General features: G+C 48.1%; 2 protein-coding genes across 17 annotated transcripts in view; one reads left to right on the top strand and one right to left on the bottom strand.

The window, feature by feature from the left end:
* Positions 1 to 2,812: 2,812 nt before the first annotated feature.
* Positions 2,813 to 11,398, bottom strand: ING1 (inhibitor of growth family member 1). 11 transcript variants are annotated; one of them, XM_054445870.2, is made up of 2 exons: positions 10,902 to 11,398; positions 2,813 to 4,662 (listed from the first exon to the last, which is right to left on the bottom strand). In XM_054445870.2, the coding sequence occupies exons 1-2, from the start codon at positions 10,903 to 10,905 to the stop codon at positions 3,959 to 3,961; spliced, it is 708 nt and encodes a 235-aa protein (XP_054301845.1). In that variant the 5' UTR covers positions 10,906 to 11,398; the 3' UTR covers positions 2,813 to 3,958. The 11 variants fall into 11 exon arrangements, with proteins under 11 accessions (XP_054301845.1, XP_054301844.1, XP_054301843.2 ...); XM_054445869.2 differs by lacking the exon at positions 10,902 to 11,398 and adding an exon at positions 9,594 to 10,215; XM_054445868.2 differs by lacking the exon at positions 10,902 to 11,398 and adding an exon at positions 7,867 to 9,588.
* Positions 11,287 to 22,243, top strand: part of CARS2 (cysteinyl-tRNA synthetase 2, mitochondrial) — a 73,246-nt gene continuing 62,289 nt past the window's right edge. Inside the window, exons 1-3 of one of the 6 annotated variants that reach the window (XM_063651148.1) lie at positions 11,287 to 11,870; positions 16,250 to 16,536; positions 18,453 to 18,503. Coding sequence is in view for 5 of the 6 variants with exons in the window: in XM_054445866.2 (XP_054301841.2) it covers positions 17,930 to 18,153; positions 18,453 to 18,503 (275 nt within the window). In the remaining variant the exon portion in view is untranslated. Of the gene's footprint in view, positions 11,871 to 16,249; positions 16,537 to 17,849; positions 18,154 to 18,452; positions 18,504 to 22,243 lie in introns of those variants that run through there. The other 5 variants (XM_054445866.2, XM_054445862.2, XM_054445863.2 and 2 more) reach the window with 5 other exon arrangements.

The following is a 22,243-nucleotide window of genomic DNA, read 5'->3' as shown; positions in this document are numbered from 1 at the left end:
AGCAACACAACACACATTTGCTCTCCCACCTCCTTCCCATTAGCGGTGTCTTCCTAAGCTCTCCACATGAGTTCAGAATGAGAGCCTGTGCAGAGAACACGAGTGCCTCAAGAAATGCAGTCACCGACTAGCAATTTTTCCAGATTAAAAAAACCCTAGAAATCTAGCCCCCAAGGTGCTGAAAACGGCATGGACTCTGCAATGAAAGAGGCACATTCTACACGCTAAAATGGAGAGGGAGGCAGACAGTATCAATAAAACCTCGCTCCATATATGCCAAGGATTCTAGAGCCATAAATTACTTTAGATAGAAGGAAAAAAGCTAGATGTCCTCGAGAGCACATCATGTCTTTAGAAGTGCACAGATGAAGCTCTTAATCATTTTGCCTAAGAAAAAGATTTAATACTTTAATGAAATATTAAAGTGTTCAGGTAAGTTCCAGGTAACTTATTACCTGGAACACTACAGAAATGTGAACTACAAAAGGATATCACAACTAAATGTGTACTCTTTCTAAAATAATATATAATAAGAGGAAATGGCTTTTACTTTGATAAATGCTTTATTCAGCATTGGCAACCACCGATAGTCTCAAGTATTGAGACAACTCGCATAGCTCTAATCACACCAAAAGAGAACCACCAGCCAACGTCCCAGTCACCGGCAAGTGCGTGCCTGCAGGTCTGTGACTCCTGCAGCACCTCTCTCAGCACCTGGGGAGCCTGTCCCAGGAACACCATGGCTGCTCAACACTTCCTTGAACATACAACGTTTCTTTAGTCCAGTTTACAATAGAAAGTATTATATCATAACAAAAACACTTTGGACCCTTTATCTGAACTGTAATAACTTATTATACAACAAATATGCATTGAATGTCTAAGTAAAAGCAACTGTTCTACATTAGATCGCTTTTCAGTAATCTATTTTTCAAAAATAATTCAGTACCATTTTTGGTCCTCATGTCGGGATTCCAGGATCTTTCTATTGTATCTAATTATGATCTAAATCCCAAATCTTGAGTGTTTTAAGTACTTATCTGTGATTTTTTTTAAATGTCCACTGGAAATAACAAGAGTGATTTAAGACTGCCAATCCAACACAACATGACTCTGTATTGTATCTAATTTTTTAAAAGAATAAGTGGCTACCCACCCGTCCTTATGAGAAACTTGAAGAAAGCTAGAGAAAAAGTACCCAACATTTGAATATGCCAGTGCATTTACTTATTGGAACCACCCTCTGTGAAACATATTTTAAAAGTGTAGAACTATAGACCAACTGTTAAGCAATTTATTCAAGATCAAGCCCTTAAGGACAGGGCTGGGTTCCTAGACTGCAAGGCTGGGCCTCTGAGCCACCTCTCTTCACCGGTTGTCTACACCAAAACTGAATATGAAGAAATCCAGGATGAGCAACTGCATTTCATTGAATCTTCATTTCTATAACTTAATTTCCATTATTACCTCCAATTAATATAGAAGTGAAAAATTAGCATAAATTTTATATAAGCAGAGACTCAAGCTATTTTTATTGTCACTGGATTTTTATTAAGTATTTTAGTTTCATAACTTATTTTCATAAACTTTTTGTTCACTATTTGTTTGGGTAAATCTCATCAAATTTAAACACCCAAGACTCTTAAATGTTCTGGAGTTCTGCAGGAAAGTAGACACCTATTTGTAAGTATTGATATGTAAAAAGTTCAAATTTTAGTGTATGACCAACTACAATTTGCATTTCTCTACCAAGTAACCCTCTATAATGGAATTTCACTGTAAAACAGTCAGACACTTATGTCCAGCACAAATAAAGTTCACAATAATTGTTTATCACAAGTAAACAATCAGCAAACTTAATGTTTTACTTATAATAAATACATGCCATATGCTTAAGATTCTAGAAAGTCATCGCTCACTACTTCTTTGTGGTAGGCAGCTTCACAGAGACTGTGAAACAGATCATGGAAAGAAACGGATTTTACCATGTGCGAAGTCAAAGTGAACCACGTATCACTTAGTGCATGGTGGCTCACGTCTGTAATCCCAGCACTTTGGGAGGCTGAGGTGGGTGGATCACGGTCAAGAGCTCGAGACCATACTGGCCAACATGGTGAAAACCCATCTCTACAAAAAATACAAAAATTAGCTGGGCATGGTGGCGGGTACCTGTAGTCCCAGCTACTCGGGAGGCTGAGGCAAGAGAATTGCTTGAACCCGAGAGGCAGAGGTTGCAGTGAGCCAAGATTGGGCCACTGCACTCCAGCCTGGAGACAGAGTGAGACTCCATCTCAGAAAAAAAAAAAAAATGAAAACTCCGGCCGGGCATGGTGGCTCACACCTGTAATCCTAGCACTTTGGAAGGCCGAGGCAGGTGGATCACCTGAGGTCGGGAGTGTGAGACCAGCCATGACCAACATGGAGAAACCCCATCTCTACTGAAAATACAAAATTAGCCAGGCGTGGTGGTGCATGCCTGTAATCCTAGCTACTGGGAAGGCTGAGGCAGGAGAATCGCTTGAACCTGGGAGGCGGAGGTTGCGGTGAGCCAAGATTGTGCTATTGCACTCCAGCCTGGAACTCCATCTCAAAAAAATAAAAAATAAAAAATAAATGAAAACTCCACTGACCCTTTCAATATGTGGGCAAATCAATGTTAGATGCTAGTCTAAATCAGAGGTCAGCAAACTCTTTCTGCAGAGGGCCAGAAAATAGTTTTGGCTTGTCAAGTCAAATGGTTTCAGGTGCAACTATTGAACTCTGCCGTTTTGCAAAAGCAGTCACAGACAATACATACGCACATAAGCACGGCTGTGTTCCACTGAAACTTTATTTATGGACACTAGAATTTAAACTTCATATAATGTTCAAACAGATGGTGGGCTGGACTTGACAAGTGGGCAGTAATTTCCTGACCCAGGGTCTGAATACAGATTCTCTTTTGACACGTATTTATTTGCTGGCAATTAAGTAACTTCTACTTCATTATTAATAATAAGTGAGAACAATAATACAAAATTTGCTTAAGGCTTTGTCTAAATTGCTGGTGTATAAATTTTTAAGACAAATTTTAAAAGTTACTTATGTCAAAATTAAATATACTACTAGAGGAAAAAACTGGCCAAGTTTCATTTATTTCTTCACGTAACATTTTTACAGCTCACATACAGCAAGAAGCACACCTTTGCACATAATTGTGACATTAGCTTCACAACAGCATCTGCTGACTGCACTTCCAATTATAATATAACAAGTGCAAGTTCACTTGGAAATGTACATTTATACACCTGATATAAATTAAAGATGGCTACACTATGATTGGTGATAGCAAAAGCATGACTTGAGGTTCCTTGACTAGACCACTTGTTTAAGAGAAGTGTACCCAAGCATTTTAAAATGGCCATTTGGGGAACAGGCCAATATATAAAATATCTACATGTAAAATTTAACCATTTACCTTTTTAAAAAATAATCTTCAAACTTTAAACCTTTGTTACTGAATTGTTATATGGATATACATCATGGCAGCAAGAAACACATTTACTATAGGCTGTATTTTTGGCGATGTGGCCAATTAAAAAAAATTGTTCATAAAGTAATAATATTACTTTTATTAAAATAAAAAAGCTAAATGAAATATTTTCCTTCCACATTTAATGTGTTAGGTTGAGTTTAGTCCCCCTCCTCCCGCAAGAAATCAGTCTGAGACTTAAGTGTTGAATCAAACCTATATTTGTAGTTTCTAAAATGCTGATCCACAGACCACTTTCTTGTTACACGTCTACCAATGAAAACAAAAGGCAAACAGAATCACTGCCATCCCTATGAAAGGAATGGTTCCTTTTCTAACATTCTTTAAAAATATACATTTTACACTCCTTGCACCTCAACAAAGGCAGCAATGTAATAAATACACGGTTTATTTTGTCCTCCTCACTACCAAGCGCCTGTCCACAAACTACCTGTTGTAAGCCCTCTCTTTTTTGGATTTCTCCAGGGCTTTGTCCATGGTCTTCTCGTTCTCCCCCCGGCACTTGGGACAGTACCACTTGCCCTTGGGTTTATGATTGAGCCCCACGCACGAGAAGTGGAACCACTCGATGGGGCACTCGTCGTTGTCGCAGCCGATCATCTCCCCATAGGAGACCTGGTTGCACAGACAGTACGTGGGTTCGTTGGGGTCGATGGGGAGGTCGGCAGGGGACGCCTCTCGCTCCGCCTTGGCCTTGGAGCGCTTCTTCTTCTTGGAGGTCTTGGCCTTCTTCTCCTTGGGTGTGCCCGAGGCGCCGTCGTCGTGGTCGTGGTTGCTGGACGCGTTCTCGCGGTTCTCGTTGTTGCGCTGCCGCCGTGAGCGCTTGCTGTTGGGCTTGTCAGCCTGCGCTGCCGCCTCGCCTTTGGGCCTGTCCGCGCCAGCCTTGCCGCTGTTGCCCCCTGTGTCGCCCAGCTCCTGCTGCGCCTCGAACAGCTCCACGTGGCTGTCCACCTGCCGCGTGCGGTTCTCCACCAGCTCCACCATCTGGCTCACGATCTGGATCTTCTCGTCGCCAAGCTCCTGGCTGCGGATCAGCGCGCGCTGCACACAGTGCAGCATCCGCCGCTTCTGCGCCCCGTCTGTCTCGCGACTGAAGCGCTCGTAGCACTCGTCCAGCTCCTTCAGGATCTCTGGGGGTAAGAAGGACAGGCGTCACTCGCGAGCAGGACACCGGGACAACCCACACGGCCCCAGACGGGTCAACGGAGAGGGGTGGCAGGGAGCCTAGGGGCCAGCGCACGGCTCGCCCAGAACAAAGCCCACCAGCCACAGGCCCTCCCGGGCCTATCTGTTCCTGTGCTAAACTAAACTAAACTAAACACAAATGCCAGCACAGCTCCCACAGGGGGAGGAGCCGCTCCAGCCACCCCAGGGAACCTGAGAACAGTTCCCAGGCATGCACGGGTGACAACGCCCGAAGCCATTAAGAGGAAACGTTTAAATGAGGTGCAGTGCTTGGGGCCCAACATTTATTAATACTTTCTATTAATGATTATGTCTATATGGCCATCATTTTTACTCAAATGTTTCTATTTGAATACAATTATTAATATACATATAACATTATACAAACATGGTATTTATTACATTTATACACAATATACAAACATTAATAAAATATATTATAAATTATTTGAATATTTCAAATAAAAAAGGTCTTTCTTTATTTTAACATACCAACATCTAGAATACCCTGTTAAATTAGAGAATGTGTATAAATTTATATAATAGCTCTCTCTGATTTAAAGAACCGGGTTAACAGTAAAGGTACAGGCTACTTTGTGACTTAGGTCCTCAGTTTCAGCCCCCACATTTATTCTAGCATGTTATCCCTCTGTATTAGTGACAGCAAGAACAGTTCTGCCACAATAATCCATAAAACCTAGCTTTGCTTTATTATTATTATGACTTGTTATTATTTTAGAGACAAGGTCTGTCTCTGTTGCCCAGGCTGGAGTGCAGTGGCGCAATCTCGGCTCACTGCAGCCTCAACCTCCCAGGCTCAAGGGACCCTCCCACCTCAGCCTCCTGAGTAGCTGGGACTACAGGAGCACTACTGTGATGGGCCATTATTATTATTTTTTAACTGCAGTGAATGCACTAGCCTTGCTTTAAATCGAAGCTGGTAGATTTTACTTTTGCATCTACTGCTTAAACAAAAACATCTTCACATCTATTAAAGTCAATGGACTTTAAAATGTTATCAAAAACAAAAGAACACCTCTTCAGTATTTAAATGTAAACCTTTTTGGGCATGTTAGAGGACAGTGTATATGATTTTAAAGTGTAATTTGGCAAGTGTAATTAGGCAATTTCTCAAGAAACAAAAGCTGTTAAAAAAATCTAGTTGAAGTAAACAGTCTTGCTAAAAGGCTACTTAAATACACAGAAATTCCAGAGTTCTTTTTCCTCAAACAGTAACCATTAAATTAAACAGTATCAGATTATTCTCCTAAAACCTTTTTGCAGTCTCTTTAAACAAGGCAACAATACTACCTTTTTTTTGTTGAGACGGAGTTTCGCTCGTTGCCCAGGCTGGAGTGCAATGGCGCGATCTCGGCTCATTGCAACCTGCCTCCCAGGTTCAAGCGATTCTCTTGCCTCAGCCTCCCGAGTAGCTGGGATTACAGGCATGTAACACCACGCCCGGCTAATTTTGTATTTTCAGTAGAGACAGGGTTTCTCCATGTTGGACAGGCTGGTCTCCCAACTCTCGACCTCAGGTGATCCGCCCGCCTCGGTCTCCCACAGTGCTGGGATTACAGGAGTGAGCCACCGTGCCTGGCCAACAATACTACTTGTAAATTAAGGGAGGGGCTGAGAGTGGGAGGGATTGTCTAAAATGTTACCCCCTTCCTTTCCAGATCTTATCTCCAAATAGTTATAAGACATATACCTAACACTAGAGTAAACATAAGAACTTAGGCCAACGCTGAAGCTTCTCTAAATGGTAATATTTTCCAGAGTATATTCTCAAACTAAAGACAGCTTTGAAGACATTTCCTAGAGGAACAATGCAGGCTGCCTGCCACCAGGAGGAATGCCCTAGTCTCATATAGTAATTAATTACAAAAATAAATAGCTGTGTTCAACGTATCCAAGTAATACCAATTTATCCAACTTATTTATCATAATGTTAACATATGTGTACCATTTATTTTTAAATGGATTTAGGGTTACAAAATGGTATCACTTCTTTTCATCAGTAATCAAATTTCTAAAGACAATATTGTCATTTCATAGAAAACTGTATCATATAAATTTAAAATTTAATAACACAGGTTATTTTACATCACAAGCAAGCTTCCATCCAGGTGAAGCCTAATTTGTGGGCAAGAGAAACAGATATCCCATCGCAAAATTACCAAGAAGTATTTCTGTTACCTAATATTTCTTTGATACTCCAAGCAAAGTATTTTATCAACAAAGCCACTAAGTACAAATATTTATAAACAGGAACAACACCACTGCTAAATAGGAAGCCATCCTTCCAGACACTCTGCTTCTTCCATGCCAGCAACTCAGCTTCAAACACACTGCTGCCTTTCTTCCAAACATATTCCACACCAACATTACCATGGAAAGCAGCAGCACATGCAATTTACAGATTAAATGGGATTGTAGCAACATTTAAATTGGTTTGTCCAATTATTTTAAATGTATTTTAATTTTACATACGGGTTGCACTGAAGTTCTTTATGAAGCGAACTTCCCAGGGGGTGGGTGGGTATTTTTATAATAATGTTTGAAAAATAATTCAAGCAACCTCAAACACCATTTTAAATCGATAAACTAATTATAATCCAAGTTTATGCAATAACATACAACTGATGCCTACTAAGCAAAAGACGTCTGACTTCCTACAGAGTAGGTCTGTGAAGACAAGCTTCGTCTTTCAGAACTACGCGGCAGAGCTCAGCATTTACACCAAAGTCCAAGGAGCTGTGACCCTCGCGAAAGATTCGCGCGCTTCTCGGCGCTCCCAGCTGCGCGGCTCCAGTACTCCCGGGGGGGCGGGACTGTGATCTTTCCTGAAGCCAAAAAGTTCATCATCCTAGGTGAACATGAAGCAAGCAACAAGCCAGGCTCTCCCCAGCAACGACAGGAAGACAAAGTGGCTCCATGAACTTTGCTGTCTGGACGGCTGGAACCCTGCATCCGCTCCGCGCTACTTTTTTCCATCGTCGAACGATGAAAGTGGTCTCAGCCCCTGCCTCCCTTCCATCCGCAGCCCCGGGGTCACCCCACGGGGCCCGTCAGGCCCGAGGACAGCACCTTCCAGAAAAGTTTCTGCGCCGAGGGTCCCGCTCGTGGACGCAGCCCCAGTCACTCACGTTTCCACGGCCACGCGCGGCCCCACCCTCGGGTCAGCAGAGATGCGGCCTGAGACTGTCTGCGAGCCGGTCCCGCGGGTCGCGGGAGGCGGCCCGAACCGCAGCCCCGGCCCCGAGACCCCAGCCCCGGGATCACTGCTACTGCCATAGCTCCGCGCCCGAACGTGGCCGGGCTGAGTAGGGAGAGGGGCCGGGGCGACACCCGCCAGGCCTCCAGCCAATGGGGAGGACGCCAGCGGGAGACTCGCCCCGCACCCCGAGAGCCGCCGCCTATGGGAATCGCCGATTTGGAGGGCGGAGGCCAGGAGGAGAACCAACCACACCGCAGGGCGGACGAGCACGGCCCGCCCCAGCAGTGAGAAGGGCCAATCCAAGGCTGGAGGCCGAGCAACCCGAAGACGTTCAAATCAACTCGTCCACCCTCCACCCCGCTCCTCCCCGAAAAAGAAAAAAGAAGACAGCGGAAACACAGACACATACCAGTTATTGCGCTAGGCCCGCCTTCATCCGCCTCAGCGACCAATCGTTCCGCAGGGGAATGATAAGGACATTCCACGAAGGACGTCACAGCCAACTACTGGGGGGCTGAGGCGGGACGTTCCACAATATGCTAATGAAGTTCCTATAAAAGTCGCTGCGAAGCTGCGTTTCGGATAGAACGCGCAGGGGCGCCTTCCCAGCAGAGGCGTCTAGTACTTTCGGGGACAGCGGTCAATTTTTTTTTCCCCCCCCCACCCAACTCTTCCGTTTCCCTACTGCGCAGCCTTGTAAACATTAGTAAACTCCGAGTGGTGATCCACATTCAAAACAGAGCCCCCAAAGCCTTGACTGACCTCGCAGGAAAGTTTCCCCAACAGCCAACAATTCCCGGCGGACACGAACTCGCCACCTCTCTCTGACATCCTGGGCGGCCAGGTCTGCAGATAACGACCCACAGGTCCTCTCACCTGCCACGATCCTCTCCAAGCCAGCGATCTGCCCGCGCCCCCCCGAGCGCAGCGCAGCGCAGCGCAGATGGGCGCCTTCCCCGCCTCCGCTCCTCCCCTTCCCTTCCCTACGGCACACAGAAAAGCCCTCGTCCTCCGCAAACTACAACCGGCGGCGTCGCCCCTCGCAGTCGGCCCCTACTCGGTGTCCAGCGCCAAGTGACGGCCGGAGGGGGCTGGGCGGGGGCGGCCGACCTACCCCGAGCGGAGTACTACCCGGTACTTTATGTAACACTCAGATTCGGGACTGGGTGGGGGGCGGCGAAGAAGGGCCGGAGGAGCGGCGTTGCCCGGGACCGAGGCACCCGGTCCGCGGGAACCCCGGCCCACAGCCGCCCTCCTCCTGCAGCCCCGTCTCGGCGCCCTACAGCCCCAGGCGCCGGCACATCCCTCCATCTCGCGCCGTAATCTGCACCCCCTCCTAGAGGACGCGGCTTGGACCCGCCGCCCCCTCCCCCGCAGCACCCGCCTCATCACTTCACTACAAAGAGCGCTTTGGTCGCGCAGCCTTGCAGCGAGACCTCTCGCGCCTCCTTCCTCCTCCGTGTCCCGGGCTTTGCACACAAGGACCTTGGCGAATCAAAGGCGCTCCAGACCTTTTGTTCCTGCCCCTGCCGAGGGCCGCCGCTGCGGAGCCGGCCGCTTCCTCCGGTCCACTGCAGGACCGGCCCGGCTCCGCGGCGCGCCCGGACCCGCCGGGAAGGAGACGGCCGCCCCCGCCCATCCATCACCCGGCCATACCTTGGTATTTCGCGTCGATCTCCCGCATCAGCGAGACATTTCTCTGCAAGTCGAAAGGCAGGGACTCGATGGAGTCCAGGTAGTCCTCCACATAGTTCACCAGGTGGAGCTGCTCCCCGTTGGCAGGACTCAACATGGTTCACCCCGGAGGTCCCCGGCGACTCGGCGCGGCTTTCCGCTTCCTCCACCCCCCGCCCCCCTCAAAAAATAGCACTGCAAAATGCAAAGCCCTCGCTCTCCCGGCGCCCCCCCGGCGGCTCCTGCTCCGGCCCGGCGGCTACATCTGCCGAGCCCGTCCGCCGCCTCCGGGTCCGCGGGGACCCCAGCGCCTGAGGGCGCGGGCCGCGGTGGCGGTGGCTCCCGGGCGCACGCCCCGGCCGGCGGCGCAGGCCCCCTCTCAGGCGGCGGGGCTGGCGCCGGGGGCCGCGCGTACGAGCGCGCACACACCGGCGGGAGAGGGCCCAGCGCCGCGGCCGCCGCTGCCCACCCGCCCACTGGGCTGGGGAGAAGAGAGGAGCGGAGCGGGCAGCGGGAAGGGGCGCGCTCCGCCGGCCGCCGAGCCGCACTTGTCCAACGTGGAAAACCCAAATACCAGTTTCAAACACTTGGGAAACATTCAGCCCCGCTGCGCAGCGCGCATGCGCCCCGGCCCCCTCCCCCGGCGACGGCCCCGCCCCCCGCCGCATTCACGCCCCTCACCGTCCCGGGCCCCGGGGGCTGCGGGCTCGAGGCCGGCCCTCGCGGGGGCGTGGCCTTGCCTGTCACTTTTGCCAGGGGCGAGGGTCGCGGAGGGGACAGCATCAGGGCGGCTGGGGTGGGGACGGCTGGAGAGGCGCAAACTTTACTAGGAGTTTTTGGCACTTGGAGGCAGAGCCCGTTGGGCGGCACAGCACGCCCGCCGGGAAACGCAGAGGAGCGGCCTGCTTGGCTGAAAACCCGACCAGGACCTAACGGGCCGCGGGACAGAAGCCTCCGAGACCATGGCACGCAGCGACTACCACAGCCCACTCTTCAGCCCCTGATTCTTCGTCCCCGCCCCACAGCGCGGTATAAGTAGGGCCCGAAACACAATTGGCAACCGCAGTAGCCAATCTACTTGCCAACCTCACTTTGACAGCCCAATCACGATGAAGAGGAGGCGGGGAGACCGTGAGTAATACCTCCCGGACTCTTACTACTAGAAACCGAAGTCCTCCGGGAGGCGGAAGGAACGGGGGGGCCGGGCACGGACGGAAGTGGCGGCGCATGCGCACTGGCACCCTCTCGGTGTCCTTTGAGCTGCGGCCGCAGAGTGCGCGGGAGACCTACCCATTCCGCGGCCGGACCACCACTCCCAGCAGCCTAGGCGGCTCCCGCGCCTGCGCCATCCGTCACTGCCCGCCCTTTGTGTCGCCTGCCGGTACTCAGTTTGGAACGGCTTGGAGACAAAGGGGCCTGAGAAGGAAGCTGCTTCCTAGTGCCGAGCCCCAGAAGATGTGTATAGGCCCGAGGGGCGCCTTCCCTAGGCCTTATCTCTTCCCGCCCTGTGCCATGGACGCCGTTCTCGGAGGCAGCTCCCCACACTTGGAAAGGCCGCCCACAGTATGCAGACACCCGGTCGGCCGGCGTCCTGAGGCCATTCAGCTCCCCGGACCACCCTCCCCCTCGTCGCCCCTCTGCCCTCCCGAAGCTCCCCGGATTTTGGGCTTTCTGAGAAGCCTGGACGCCACGCGAGCCCGTTGCCTAGGCGACCGGCCCCGCGCGCCGGCCCGCCCCCTTCCGGCCAAAGGGCCCGCCCCTCCTGGGCGTGGCCTCGTGCCTTTGTGCACTTCCCGCCTGGCTCTCCGGTTCCGGCGCGGCCTCGGCTTCGGCCTCCGCCCGGCTGCGGCCGCCGCGGGTCCCCTCCGGGGTAGCCCCGAGAGCTGTGCTCGCCACGCTTGGCTGCCTGCTTTTCTCTGATTTTCTTCCGCTTTGGACCCTGCTCTATTTGCATTGTCTTTTTTTCACCAAGTCGGAGAACGGTGCCTTGTCAATTTTCACCTTTCTCACCGGACTTTCTCTTTTCCGGAGAGCCGAGTTGGTGGTGCTGTCTGTGTATTCCACGAACTAAGCCCTGTCCCCAGCCCTTGCAGTATTTCTGTATCAATTCCACGCCAGCGCGGTTCTCCATTTATCTTAGCCTCTTAATTTGGACAAGGTCGGATTTCAGCTTTTATCCACCGGGTTTATCCTGTTGCAAAGCAGAGTACGCAGCTTTAGACAAAATAATTGCAGTTGAAATGGATACACATTCTGGTGGTAAGATTTGGAAACGTGGTATTTGTTGGAACCCTGTTGTGACATCTAAAACTATTTGGATTTTTTTAAAACGTATTCTGTGTAATCCAGTAAAAATTTGGATTCGTCCAGTATTTATAGAGTAGATTATTAACCGCAGTGGTGCTCATTCCAGCGCCCTGCCGGGTATTTTGTGCTATGGATGTGAGTACGGCAAAGAGACTGAATTGAGCTGTTTTGTATTTGGAATCGGATTGTTCACGTTGCAACGTTGCTGCAATGTTAAATGGATGGATACTCTTTACACTTTGAAGTGGATTTAATCTTCATTTTTAAGCCCCTTCATCTCACCTACACAGCAGGAGAGCGTTTGCTTTGATATTTGGAGAAATGGCTGTTATTTTACTTACAGATCACGCTATTCTAGTCTTGGCCTAGTTAAAAGCAATGAGTACTTTAGTTTCTACAAGATTTATTGGCCACCACTTGGTCTGCACAAAAGACTATAACACTTGGCCGGACGCGGTGGCTCACGCCTGTAATCCTACCACTTTGGGAGACAGAGGCGGGCGGATTGCCTGAGCTCAGGAGTTTGGGACCAGCTTGGGCAACATGGTGAAACCCTGTATCTACTAAAAATACAAAAAATTAGCAGGGCATGGTGGCGCGTGCCTGTAGTCCCAGCTATTCGGGAGGCTGAGACAGAATCACTTGAACCTAGGAGGGGAGGTTGCAGTGAGCCGAGATTGCGCCACTGCACTCCAGCCTGGGCGACAGAGCAAGACTCTATCTCCGGAAAAAAAGAGAAAAAAAGACTCCGACAAGATAACATTATGTGGAAACAAACATTATGTCGAATAGAGAGTATAGAAGGAGTACAAAGTTGAATAAGGAAAATTACGCCTTTCCCTCAAAAAGCATTTAAGTAATTTAAAAGTACAATAGTAAGAAATAGACCGGTTCTTCTATTCCTAGCATTCGTTGGCTCTAGAATGAATAGTGTTTATCTGAACTCAAGAATAAAGTTGGAAGTAATTTACCCTTTACAAAGATAAGATGGAGTTTAACCTAGGTTATCTTTTTAAAAAAAAAAAAATCACAATACAATACAATCTGAGTAATGATTTTGTTCCTCTCGTTATGTACTCTCTTCACATACACATAAACCAAAAAGGCATCTTATGCATTCAACAAGGAATATTGACGAGTGTCTACCATGTGCCAACTACTATTCCGTGCGCTGGGGATACAGTAGTGAAAAGTTTTTTGGAGCTTTACATTCCATAAAACTTTTAGCCCACCCCTTGGGATAAAAAGTCAAAAAAGATTTTATCTTTTTTGGAACAAACTTAGAAGACCAAGCAATAAAACATAATTAACTTTGATAACGAATTTTAAATGTCATTGAAGAAAGGTGCTTAATTTTGAAGATACGTTGAAGAATCTTGTCTCTTTCAGTTTTGTTTCCTGTGGTGTATTGCAAAAATGGATGTTAAAACTTTTCCGTAGAACAGAAATTACAAATGGATTAAAAAGAAACATTTAAAAATTAAACTTTTTTCTAAAATTATATTTCCAGTCTAACTGAAAATGCTCAAACCTATGAGAGTCAGATATAAGAGATGAACATATAATTCTTTTTCTATTTTTGAGACGGAGTCTTGCTCTTGTCGCCCAGACTGGAGTGCAGTGGCGTGATCTCGGCTCACTGCAACCTCCGCCTCCCAGGTTCAAGCGATTCTCCTGCCTCAGCCTCCTGAGTAGCTGGGATTACAGGTGCCCGACACCACGCCCAACTAATTTTTGTATTTTTAGTAGAGACGGAGTTTTGTCATGTTGGCCCAGGCTGGTCTCGAACTCCTGACCTCAGGTGATCCGCCTGCCTTGGCCTCCCAAAGTGCTGGGATTACAGGCGTGAACCACCGCGCCTGGCGAAGCATAGAATTAAGTTTCAAAGTGCTTAAAAAATAAATGCAAACTCATTCATCTTAAACTTGAAAACCCCTAAACCATATGCTACCATAATCAATTCTACTTCTGATTTACAAGATTTTGCCTTGAAAGAAAATGTAATACTGAGAACTCGATTTTGTTATTGTTGTCATTAAGGACTAAGAAACGGCATTAGTGATATTTTGGAATCATTAACTTTAACACACTTCCTCGTTCTAACCTAGATTGGAGAGGGAGGTGACTTCAATTAAACGGATCCTCTTTTTAGGTATACATGGTGTATTAGTCAGGGTTCTCTAGAGGGACAGAACTAATAGGATGGAGATATATGTATATATTTATATACATATATATGTATATACATATATATAAGTTTATTAAGTACTAACTTACATAATCACAAGGTCCCACAATAGACTGTCCGCAAGCTGAGGAGCAAAGAGAGCCAGTCTGAGTCCCGAAACTGAAGAACTTGGAGTCCGATGTTCCAGGGCAGGAAGCACCCAGCACGGGAGAAAGATGTAGGCTGGGAGGTATAGTAATGAAGAGCATTAGCAGTCTATTTTACTTTACCTTAATATTCAATCTGCAAATATTCAATATGCAAAAAGATCACATTTCTAACCATCATTAGGTAATGAGTTATGTTTCTCCTTGTTTTGATGATCCCCAAAAGCCTTAAGAAAACAGAATTGGCTGCCGGGCACGTGGCTCATGCCTGTAATCCCAGCACTTTCGGAGACCGAGGTGGGCGGATCACCTGGGGTCGGGAGTTCAAGACCAGCCTGACCAACATGGAGAAACCCCATCTGTACTAAAAATACAAAATTAGCTGGGCATCGTGGCACATGCCTGTAATCCCAGCTACTCGGGAGACAGGCAGGAGAATTGCTTGAACCCGGGAGACGTGAGTAAGAGGCAGGAGAATCGCTTGAACCCAGGAGATCACACCATTGCACTCCAGCCTGGGCAACAAGAGTGAAACTCCATCTCAAAAAAAAAAAGAAAGAAAAAAGAGAAAACAGAATTGGCCAGGTGTGGTGGCTTAGGCCGGTATTCCCACCACTTTGGGAGGCTGAGGTGGGTGGATCACTTGAGGTCAGGAGTTCCAGAGTCCCAGACCAGCCTGGCCAACATGATGAAACCCCATCCCTACTAAAAATACAAAAATTAGCTGAGTGTGGTGGCACGCACCTGTAATCTCAGCTACTCGGGAGGCTGAGGCAGAAGAATCTACTTGAACCTGGGAAGTGGAGGTTGCAGTGAGCTGAGATCGCGCCACTGCACTCCAGCCTGGGTGATAGAGCGAGACTCTGTCTCAAAAATAAATACATAAAAATAAAAATGCAAAAATTAGCTGGGCACGGTGGTGCGCACTTGTAATCTCAGCTACTGTGGAGGCTGAAGCAGGAGGATGGCTTGAACCAGGAGGCAGAGGCTGCAGTGAACCCAGATCAGGCCACTGCACTCCAGCCTGGGTGACAGAGCAAGACTGCCTCAAAAAAAAAAAGAAAACATAGTAGAATCACCGCCAGTGAGGGGCTAAAAACATTACATGAATTTTCTGAAGACAGAAGATACTATTGTTAATTTAAAAGTTATGATGTTCTATGAACAATTCAAATATACCACATGTCCAGATTCATGTGCAGATTTGATCTTCAGCGTTACTAAGCTGCTTTCAGAATCTCTGCTCCAGTTATTTCCTTGAATTCGTGTGTTCTCACAGATTGCAGCTGAGCTTTTTGTTAATTTGCTTTATTTACTGGCACATCTAATATCTGAATCAGCTTTATCAGGTATTTTACTACCCAGATTTCTTCCCACCTGCACAGTTAATCCCTTGTGTAAGGGATTAATTCATCAACATTCAACAAGCCCTTTTATTTCTTTTTAAATTTTTTTTCCAGCCACAGCAAAACAAAACACGAAACAAACAAAACCCAAGTCCTTTTCTGAATTTAGTGCAGGGCACAGTGAGAAGTTCAAAATAATGTACAATTTAAGATACTCAGGGAGATAAATATTCACACAGCACTAGAAAGTTACAAAATAACATAAGGCAGGAAAGAAGTGATAATATTCAGGAGAATTTAGAGTAGTTAGGTAACATGAGTGGTTAGCATTGATGTAGGCTATATGGTCTCCTAATTCTAACATTTTAACCTTATTAAATTAGACCATAGTTTACATTAGACTGCAGTTAGCTTGAAACAGAATTGCAGAGTTGGACTCTGAGATATTGAGAAACTACTCTAGGTACACACTTGTCTCTACTTAAACCTTTGCTTTTTAATAAAACACCAAAGCAAACTAAAAACAACAACAAAAAACCAGAGGAATGTCTCCTGTTTTGAGAACTGGGAAAGCAAAGGGGACTTTTTGTTTTTTTTGAGACATTGTATTGCAAGACACCAATAGAAGCACTTTTTTTTTTTTTTTTTCAGACGGTGTCTCCCTCTGTTGCCCAGGCTGCAGTGCAGTGGTGTGATCTCAGCTCACTGAGACCTCTGCCTCCCAGGTTCAAGCGATTCTCCTGTCTCAGCCGCCCCAGTAGCTGGGACTACAGATGCATGCCACCACGCCCAGCTAATTTGTGTATTTTTAGTAGAGACGGGGTTTCACCATATTGGTCAGGCTGGTCTCGAACTCCTGACCTCAGGTGATCTACCCACCTCAGCCTCCCAAAGTGCTGGGATTACAGGCGTGAGCCACTGCGCCTGGCCTGATAGAGGTACGTTTGTCAAGCTAATGTGAGTAACTTTCAGAATGTTTTTGTTCTCAAGATACGGGATCATGGAACTTTTAACCTTAAGATGAATCACAAACAGACATTTCTGCTACGCATACCTGATGAATGAAGTTTCCTAGCTTTGGTCATTTCATCCGGAGACCCCAGGAGAGTGTTGAAGTGCAGACGTGCTATGTGTCCCGGGGGGTGGGTGGGTGGGGAGGCACGCTGTGTATTGGAGTGCAGACATGGTGTGTGTTGGGTTGCACACTGTGTATTGGGGTGCACACTGTATTGGGGTGTAGATGTGTGGGGGCGCACTCTACATTGAGGTGCACATTGCATTGGAATGCACACAGTGTTTGCTGGGATGCACACGTGCTGTGTTGGGGCGCACACTGTACTGGGGTGCAGACATGGTGTGTGTTAGAGTGCACAGTGTATTAGGGGTGCACACTGTGTATTGGGGTGTACACTGTACTGGGGTGCAGACATAGTGTGTGCTGGGGTGCACACTGTATTGGAGTGCACACTGTATTGGGATGTGGTGTGTGCTGATGTGGTGTGTGCAGGGGTGCATACTGTGTATTGGGGTGCAGACTGTATGCTGGGTTGCACACTGTGTATCGGGGTGCACTGTTTTGGGATGCTGATGGTGTGCTGCAGTGCACACTGTATTGGGGTGCAGATGAGTGTGCTGGGGTGCACACTATTGGGATGCTGATGTGGTGTGTGCTGGGGTGCATACTGTGTATTGGGGTGCACACTTATTGGGGTGCAGACTGTGTGTTGGGTTGCATTGTGTATCGGGGTGCACTGTGTTGGGATGCTGACGGTGTGCTGCAGTGCACACTGTATTGGGGTGCAGATGTGTGTTTGGGGTCCACACTGTATTGGGGTGCACACTGTATTGGGGTGCTGACGTGTGTTCTGGGGTGGACACTGTGTATTAGCATGCTGACGTGGGGTGTGCTGGGATGCACACGTGCTTCGCTAACAGGCCAGAGCCCGGCAGCAGAAGCTTGCACTATAAACGCTCCCTCCGCGCGGCGGACACAGGTCCAGGCTGGTACCGCGCGCACACGGACGCCTCGCAGGACCTGGGCTAATAAGGAGAGGAGATCGGCACGGTCCCGCCTCTTCCTACGGCCTCCCGGCGCGGCACCGCCCTCCTCCCTCCACCCCGTGCTTTCCCCGCCCCCACACCTTCGGGCCCTGGTTCTCCACCCTTGCCGCGGGCGACTCGAGCCAGGCCAAAGGGAGGCGCTACCTGAGGACTGCTTCCGGGAGTGGGCGTGGCCCCGTGGGCGGGGCGGGGCCGTGCTGCTTTTGCGCGCCAGGCCGCGTACCCGGCGTGTCTCCAGTCTCCGCCCAGTTGTAGGCGCTGGCTGCTGACATGTTGAGGACGACGCGCGGCCCAGGCCTGGGCCCCCCGCTGCTCCAGGCCGCGCTGGGCCTCGGGCGGGCTGGGTGGCACTGGCCTGCGGGCCGGGCGGCGAGCGGGGGGCGCGGGCGGGCCTGGCTGCAGCCGACGGGCCGGGAGACGGGCGTGCAGGTGTACAACAGCCTCACCGGGAGGAAGGAACCCCTAATCGTAGCGCACGCCGAAGCCGCCTCCTGGTGGGCCGCGCGGGACTGGGGCACGGGCGGGGGCCGAGAGTGGCGGAGACTTCCCACGGGTGAACGGGATCTGGGCTCGGGGAGGGCGTTTAGGAAGCTGCATGGAGGGCGCCGTTTTAGAAGCTGGGGGTGCGCGGTGCTTTTGCAGGTTTGGGTATGAATTGAGCAAGTATGATAAACCCCGGCTATTCATCCCCCAGAAGTGATTACTTTAAAAATTATATGATCATTATAAGTGAGAATCGAATGTTCTTTCTTGCAAATATGTTCCACACGATGGATTTTAACTTTGTTTCCAGGTATAGCTGCGGACCAACTGTATATGATCATGCGCACCTTGGCCATGCTTGGTGAGTTTCCTGGATTTGAATTTTCATGCTTCAAAGGACCATTTATTTTTGAAAGCCTTTTGCTGATTTCTTTTATCTCTTAAGTGGCAACTTAGGGATGCAGAATAATTCCTACATTCCAGACATTGTGGGAAATGTTACAACCTCATTTGGTTCTTGTAGGGATTCTGAGCACTTACACCCGTTTTACAGGTGAGGAAACTCAGAGAGGCAATGGAGCACTGAAAAATGACCCGTTTTGGAACTAGATGTTTTTTGCTGGGTTTGGTGACATCAAGAGGCCTTTGCGGGGTCCCAGGGTCCTGCTGGTCAGTCATTCCTGGGCCCCACCACTTCTTAGCTTCACAGCACTGAGCAGGTCACTTTATTGCTTTGAGTCCTGGTTTCTTCATCTTTGAGACAGGAATAATAATTTGGATCTTATAACAGTTTTAGTAAATAATGCCCATAAAATGCTGCTTAATACAGTACCTCACATGTGAGATGTCACGGGGCTTAATAGTGATTGAGTAACTTTCCTAAGATTACACGTTGAAGAGATATTGGAACTGGAGTGAGGCTTGGTTTATCTGACTGCCAAGTGGTTGCTCTCTTGACCTCTTAACCGTAAGATGTACTGCCTCCTACATTTGCCAAAATTACCACTTTTCCTAATATTTTGTATGTTTACAAAATATAATGTACAAAAATGACATATTGTAGATTTTTTAAAACTTAGTATTGTTCAGTCCTAGACTAAAAGTAAAAAGTTACATTTACTCTGTATACTTTTTTTTTTTCTTGAGAAGGAGTTGCTCTGTCGCCCAGGCTGCAGTGCAGTGGTGCAATCTTGGCTCACTGCAACCTCTGCCTCCCAGGTCCAGTTGCCGCCTCCTGGCAGCAATTCTCCTGCCTCAGCCTCCGGAGTAGCTGGGATTACAGGCATGTACCACCACGCCCGGCTAAGTTTTGTATTTTTAGTAGAGACGGAGTTTGACCATGTCAGCCAGGCTGGTCTCGAACTCCCGACCTCAAATGATCCACCTGCCTTGACCTCCCAAAGTGTTGAGATTACAGGCATGAACCACCGTGCCCGGCCTACTCTGTATACTTTAAATATACATTTTTTCCCCTTTACTTTGGGCTAACATACTTTTAATTATCAAAAGCATATTTCGACACCTTTCTTGAATTATAAAATATGTTGGGGAATTATTAAAAACAAAACCCCCACACTGGAAAACCTTTCCACAAAGGCAGAAGAGAAAGAAAACAGTTCTGTTACTGAATAAGCCTTAAACCAGAAGGGGATGAGCTAAAATAACTGCAGAGACAGAAAGAAATCTCATCCTTCTATAGAGCTTTGGGGATACGGCCTGTCTCAGTCTATGAGTCTGCTGTAACAAAATATCCTAAAATGGATGACTTATAAACAACAGAAATTTCTTTCTTTCTGGGGCTAGGAAGTCCAAGATGAAGGCACCAGCAAATTTGGTGTCTGGCGAGCGTCTGCCTGCTGTGTCCTCACATGGTAGAAGGTAGAGGGAATTCTCTGAGGTCTCTTCTATGAGGGCATTAACCCCAGTCATGAGCTCTCTGCCCCCATGACTTCGTCACTCCCAGAGGCTCCACCTCCTAAAACCATCACCTTGGGAGTTAGGGTTTCAACCATGAGTTTGGAGGGAAGACAAACATTCAGACCATAGCATAACCCATTGCTTCAGGTGAGTTACAGTGTGGAGTCAGATGACAAGGTAGGCCCATCTCCTCCCAGGACACTGGGAAATGGGGCGTTATTTTCCTTGATTACATTTCAGAGGTGGGTCCCAGGTTTTGAAATTTTCTTGAGTTGTAAAACTGCCAAGAGGTTTATTTAGCCATTTAAAAGATTGACATGCATTTGAAGAGAACTGAGGAAGAAATCCTAAAAGTTGTTGGGGAGAGAATCTCTTCTCATTTCCAACTAGGAGAATCAAGTCTTGCAGTTTTAATTTGTATAATATTTACCTTTATGAATACAGAAAAGAATACACATCTTAAGTGCGCAGCTGAATGCCTGTTATAAGCTGTGTCCACACAGGGCCTTCCCAGGGGCTGGTGGGAGCTGGGACTCTCCTCTTGACCGCCTTCCTGTCAGCCTGGCCAACCCCTCCAGGCCTTCGCTGGGCCGGCCTGCCCCACCTCCCTCTCCCCATCTCAGCTGTCCTAGCATTGTACTCCTTCAGTGGTTTTTTATGCAACCATCTGATGTCGTTGGCATGACGTAATTATTTCAGCTCCAGCAGGACAGGGATCCACACAGTGCCTGCTGCAGAAAGTAGAATTTGAGCAATGGGTAGGACTCAGTTCACTGGAAAGAGACCCCCTGAAAAATAGCCTCCCCCATTTCCAGAAGAGGTCAGAGGGATGGAAACCCTGTTTGGGGAAAACAAATAGATCAGTTTGGTGCTAGTGGGGAGGAGCAGGGGAAGGGATGGGGCGTCAGTTGCAGCCAGACTGGGGAGGGTGCTGCATGGTCTGGTCCAGAGAGTTTGGATTTCATGCCATGGTAGACGGAGTCACACTGGAGCATTTTGAGGGAAGACTTAGCAAATGAATCATTTCAGCGATCACCCAGATGAGCACACTCACCCAGTGGATGGTGTAAATGGGGCAGAAAGAGCCGGGCTGACGGTAGCATGGTTCGTGGTGGAGTCACAGAAGCAAGCCGAGGTCTCCTGATGCCATGTTCTTCAGACTCGGCTGCCTGGCACTTGCAAGGCGTGTGTGTGCGTGTTTGTGTATAGAGTGGCCCCTGTGGTCATAACCTGCCTGCAGCGTCTCAGGGTCTCAAGTTGCTCATGGCCCTGCATTCTGCCAGCTCTGCCAAGCTGTGGAGCCTCTGCTGTCTCCAAGGGCAGTTCTGGGACTCAGCCTGGGCTCCTCTGGGCCAAGCAAGGGACTTGACTCTTGTTTTCATTTGCTTTAGGTTCCTGTAATTTTTTTCTTGTAAATCTCACATCTTTTAGACTCTTTCCCAACTTGAGGTGAATGAAGAGCATGGTGATGAGAATGGTAATAATAGCTTGTGTTTTTAGAATTCATGCTGCACAGGCGGTACGACTGGACAGCAGTCCTGTGGCGTGGTGGGATTTTGCCCAATTTATAAGCAAGCCAACTGAGCTGTAAGAGGTTAATTATCTTGTTGAGGAGTTTCGGAGATAGTTTTGTCCCAGGAATCAAGATTTGGTCTTGATTCCAGGGTTTGTGGAGAGGCTGTGTTTGGAGAGGGGGTGTGTGGGAGGTTAAAGTGATACAATAACATGGCTAGGATTCCTCCACACCACCCTAAGAGAAAACAGTTTTATGAACTGAAATTTAGAGAGGCCACATGGATAGCAGAGGTGAGCGTGACATTAGATAACTGTGAGATAGTTTTGTCCCTGGAATCAAGATTTGGTCTTGATTCCAGGGTTTGTGGAGAGGCTGTGTTTGGAGAGGGGGTGTGTGGGAGGTTAAAGTGATACAATAACATGGCTAGGATTCCCCCACACCACCCTAAGAGAAAACAATTTTATGAACTGAAATTTAGAGAGGCCACATGGATAGCAGAGGTGAGCGTGACATTAGATAACTGTGAGTTTTAAGGTTACTTTCATGGGAAAACAGATTCTTCAGATGCTAGGTAGATTTTAAACCCTTTTAGTTTTACAAGTCTGAGTTACCCCAGTGTAGTATATAAATAAGCTGGCATTTTAAAATATTCTACACTAGTGTATGCA

This window comes from Pongo pygmaeus, chromosome 14, assembly GCF_028885625.2.
Source record: "Pongo pygmaeus isolate AG05252 chromosome 14, NHGRI_mPonPyg2-v2.0_pri, whole genome shotgun sequence".
NCBI classification, from domain to species: domain Eukaryota; kingdom Metazoa; phylum Chordata; class Mammalia; order Primates; family Hominidae; genus Pongo; species Pongo pygmaeus.
This window is presented reverse-complemented; position numbering and strand designations above follow the sequence as displayed.

Bases quoted from the DNA above. Each gene is read 5' to 3' on its own strand.
- ING1 (XM_054445868.2), bottom strand. From the start codon at position 8,344: ATGTGTCTGTGTTTCCGCTGTCTTCTTTTTTCTTTTTCGGGGAGGAGC. The intron at 4,663-7,866 runs GTGAGTGACTGG...TCTTACCCCCAG, and splicing joins CCGCGCGTGGCCGTGGAAAC to AGATCCTGAAGGAGCTGGAC.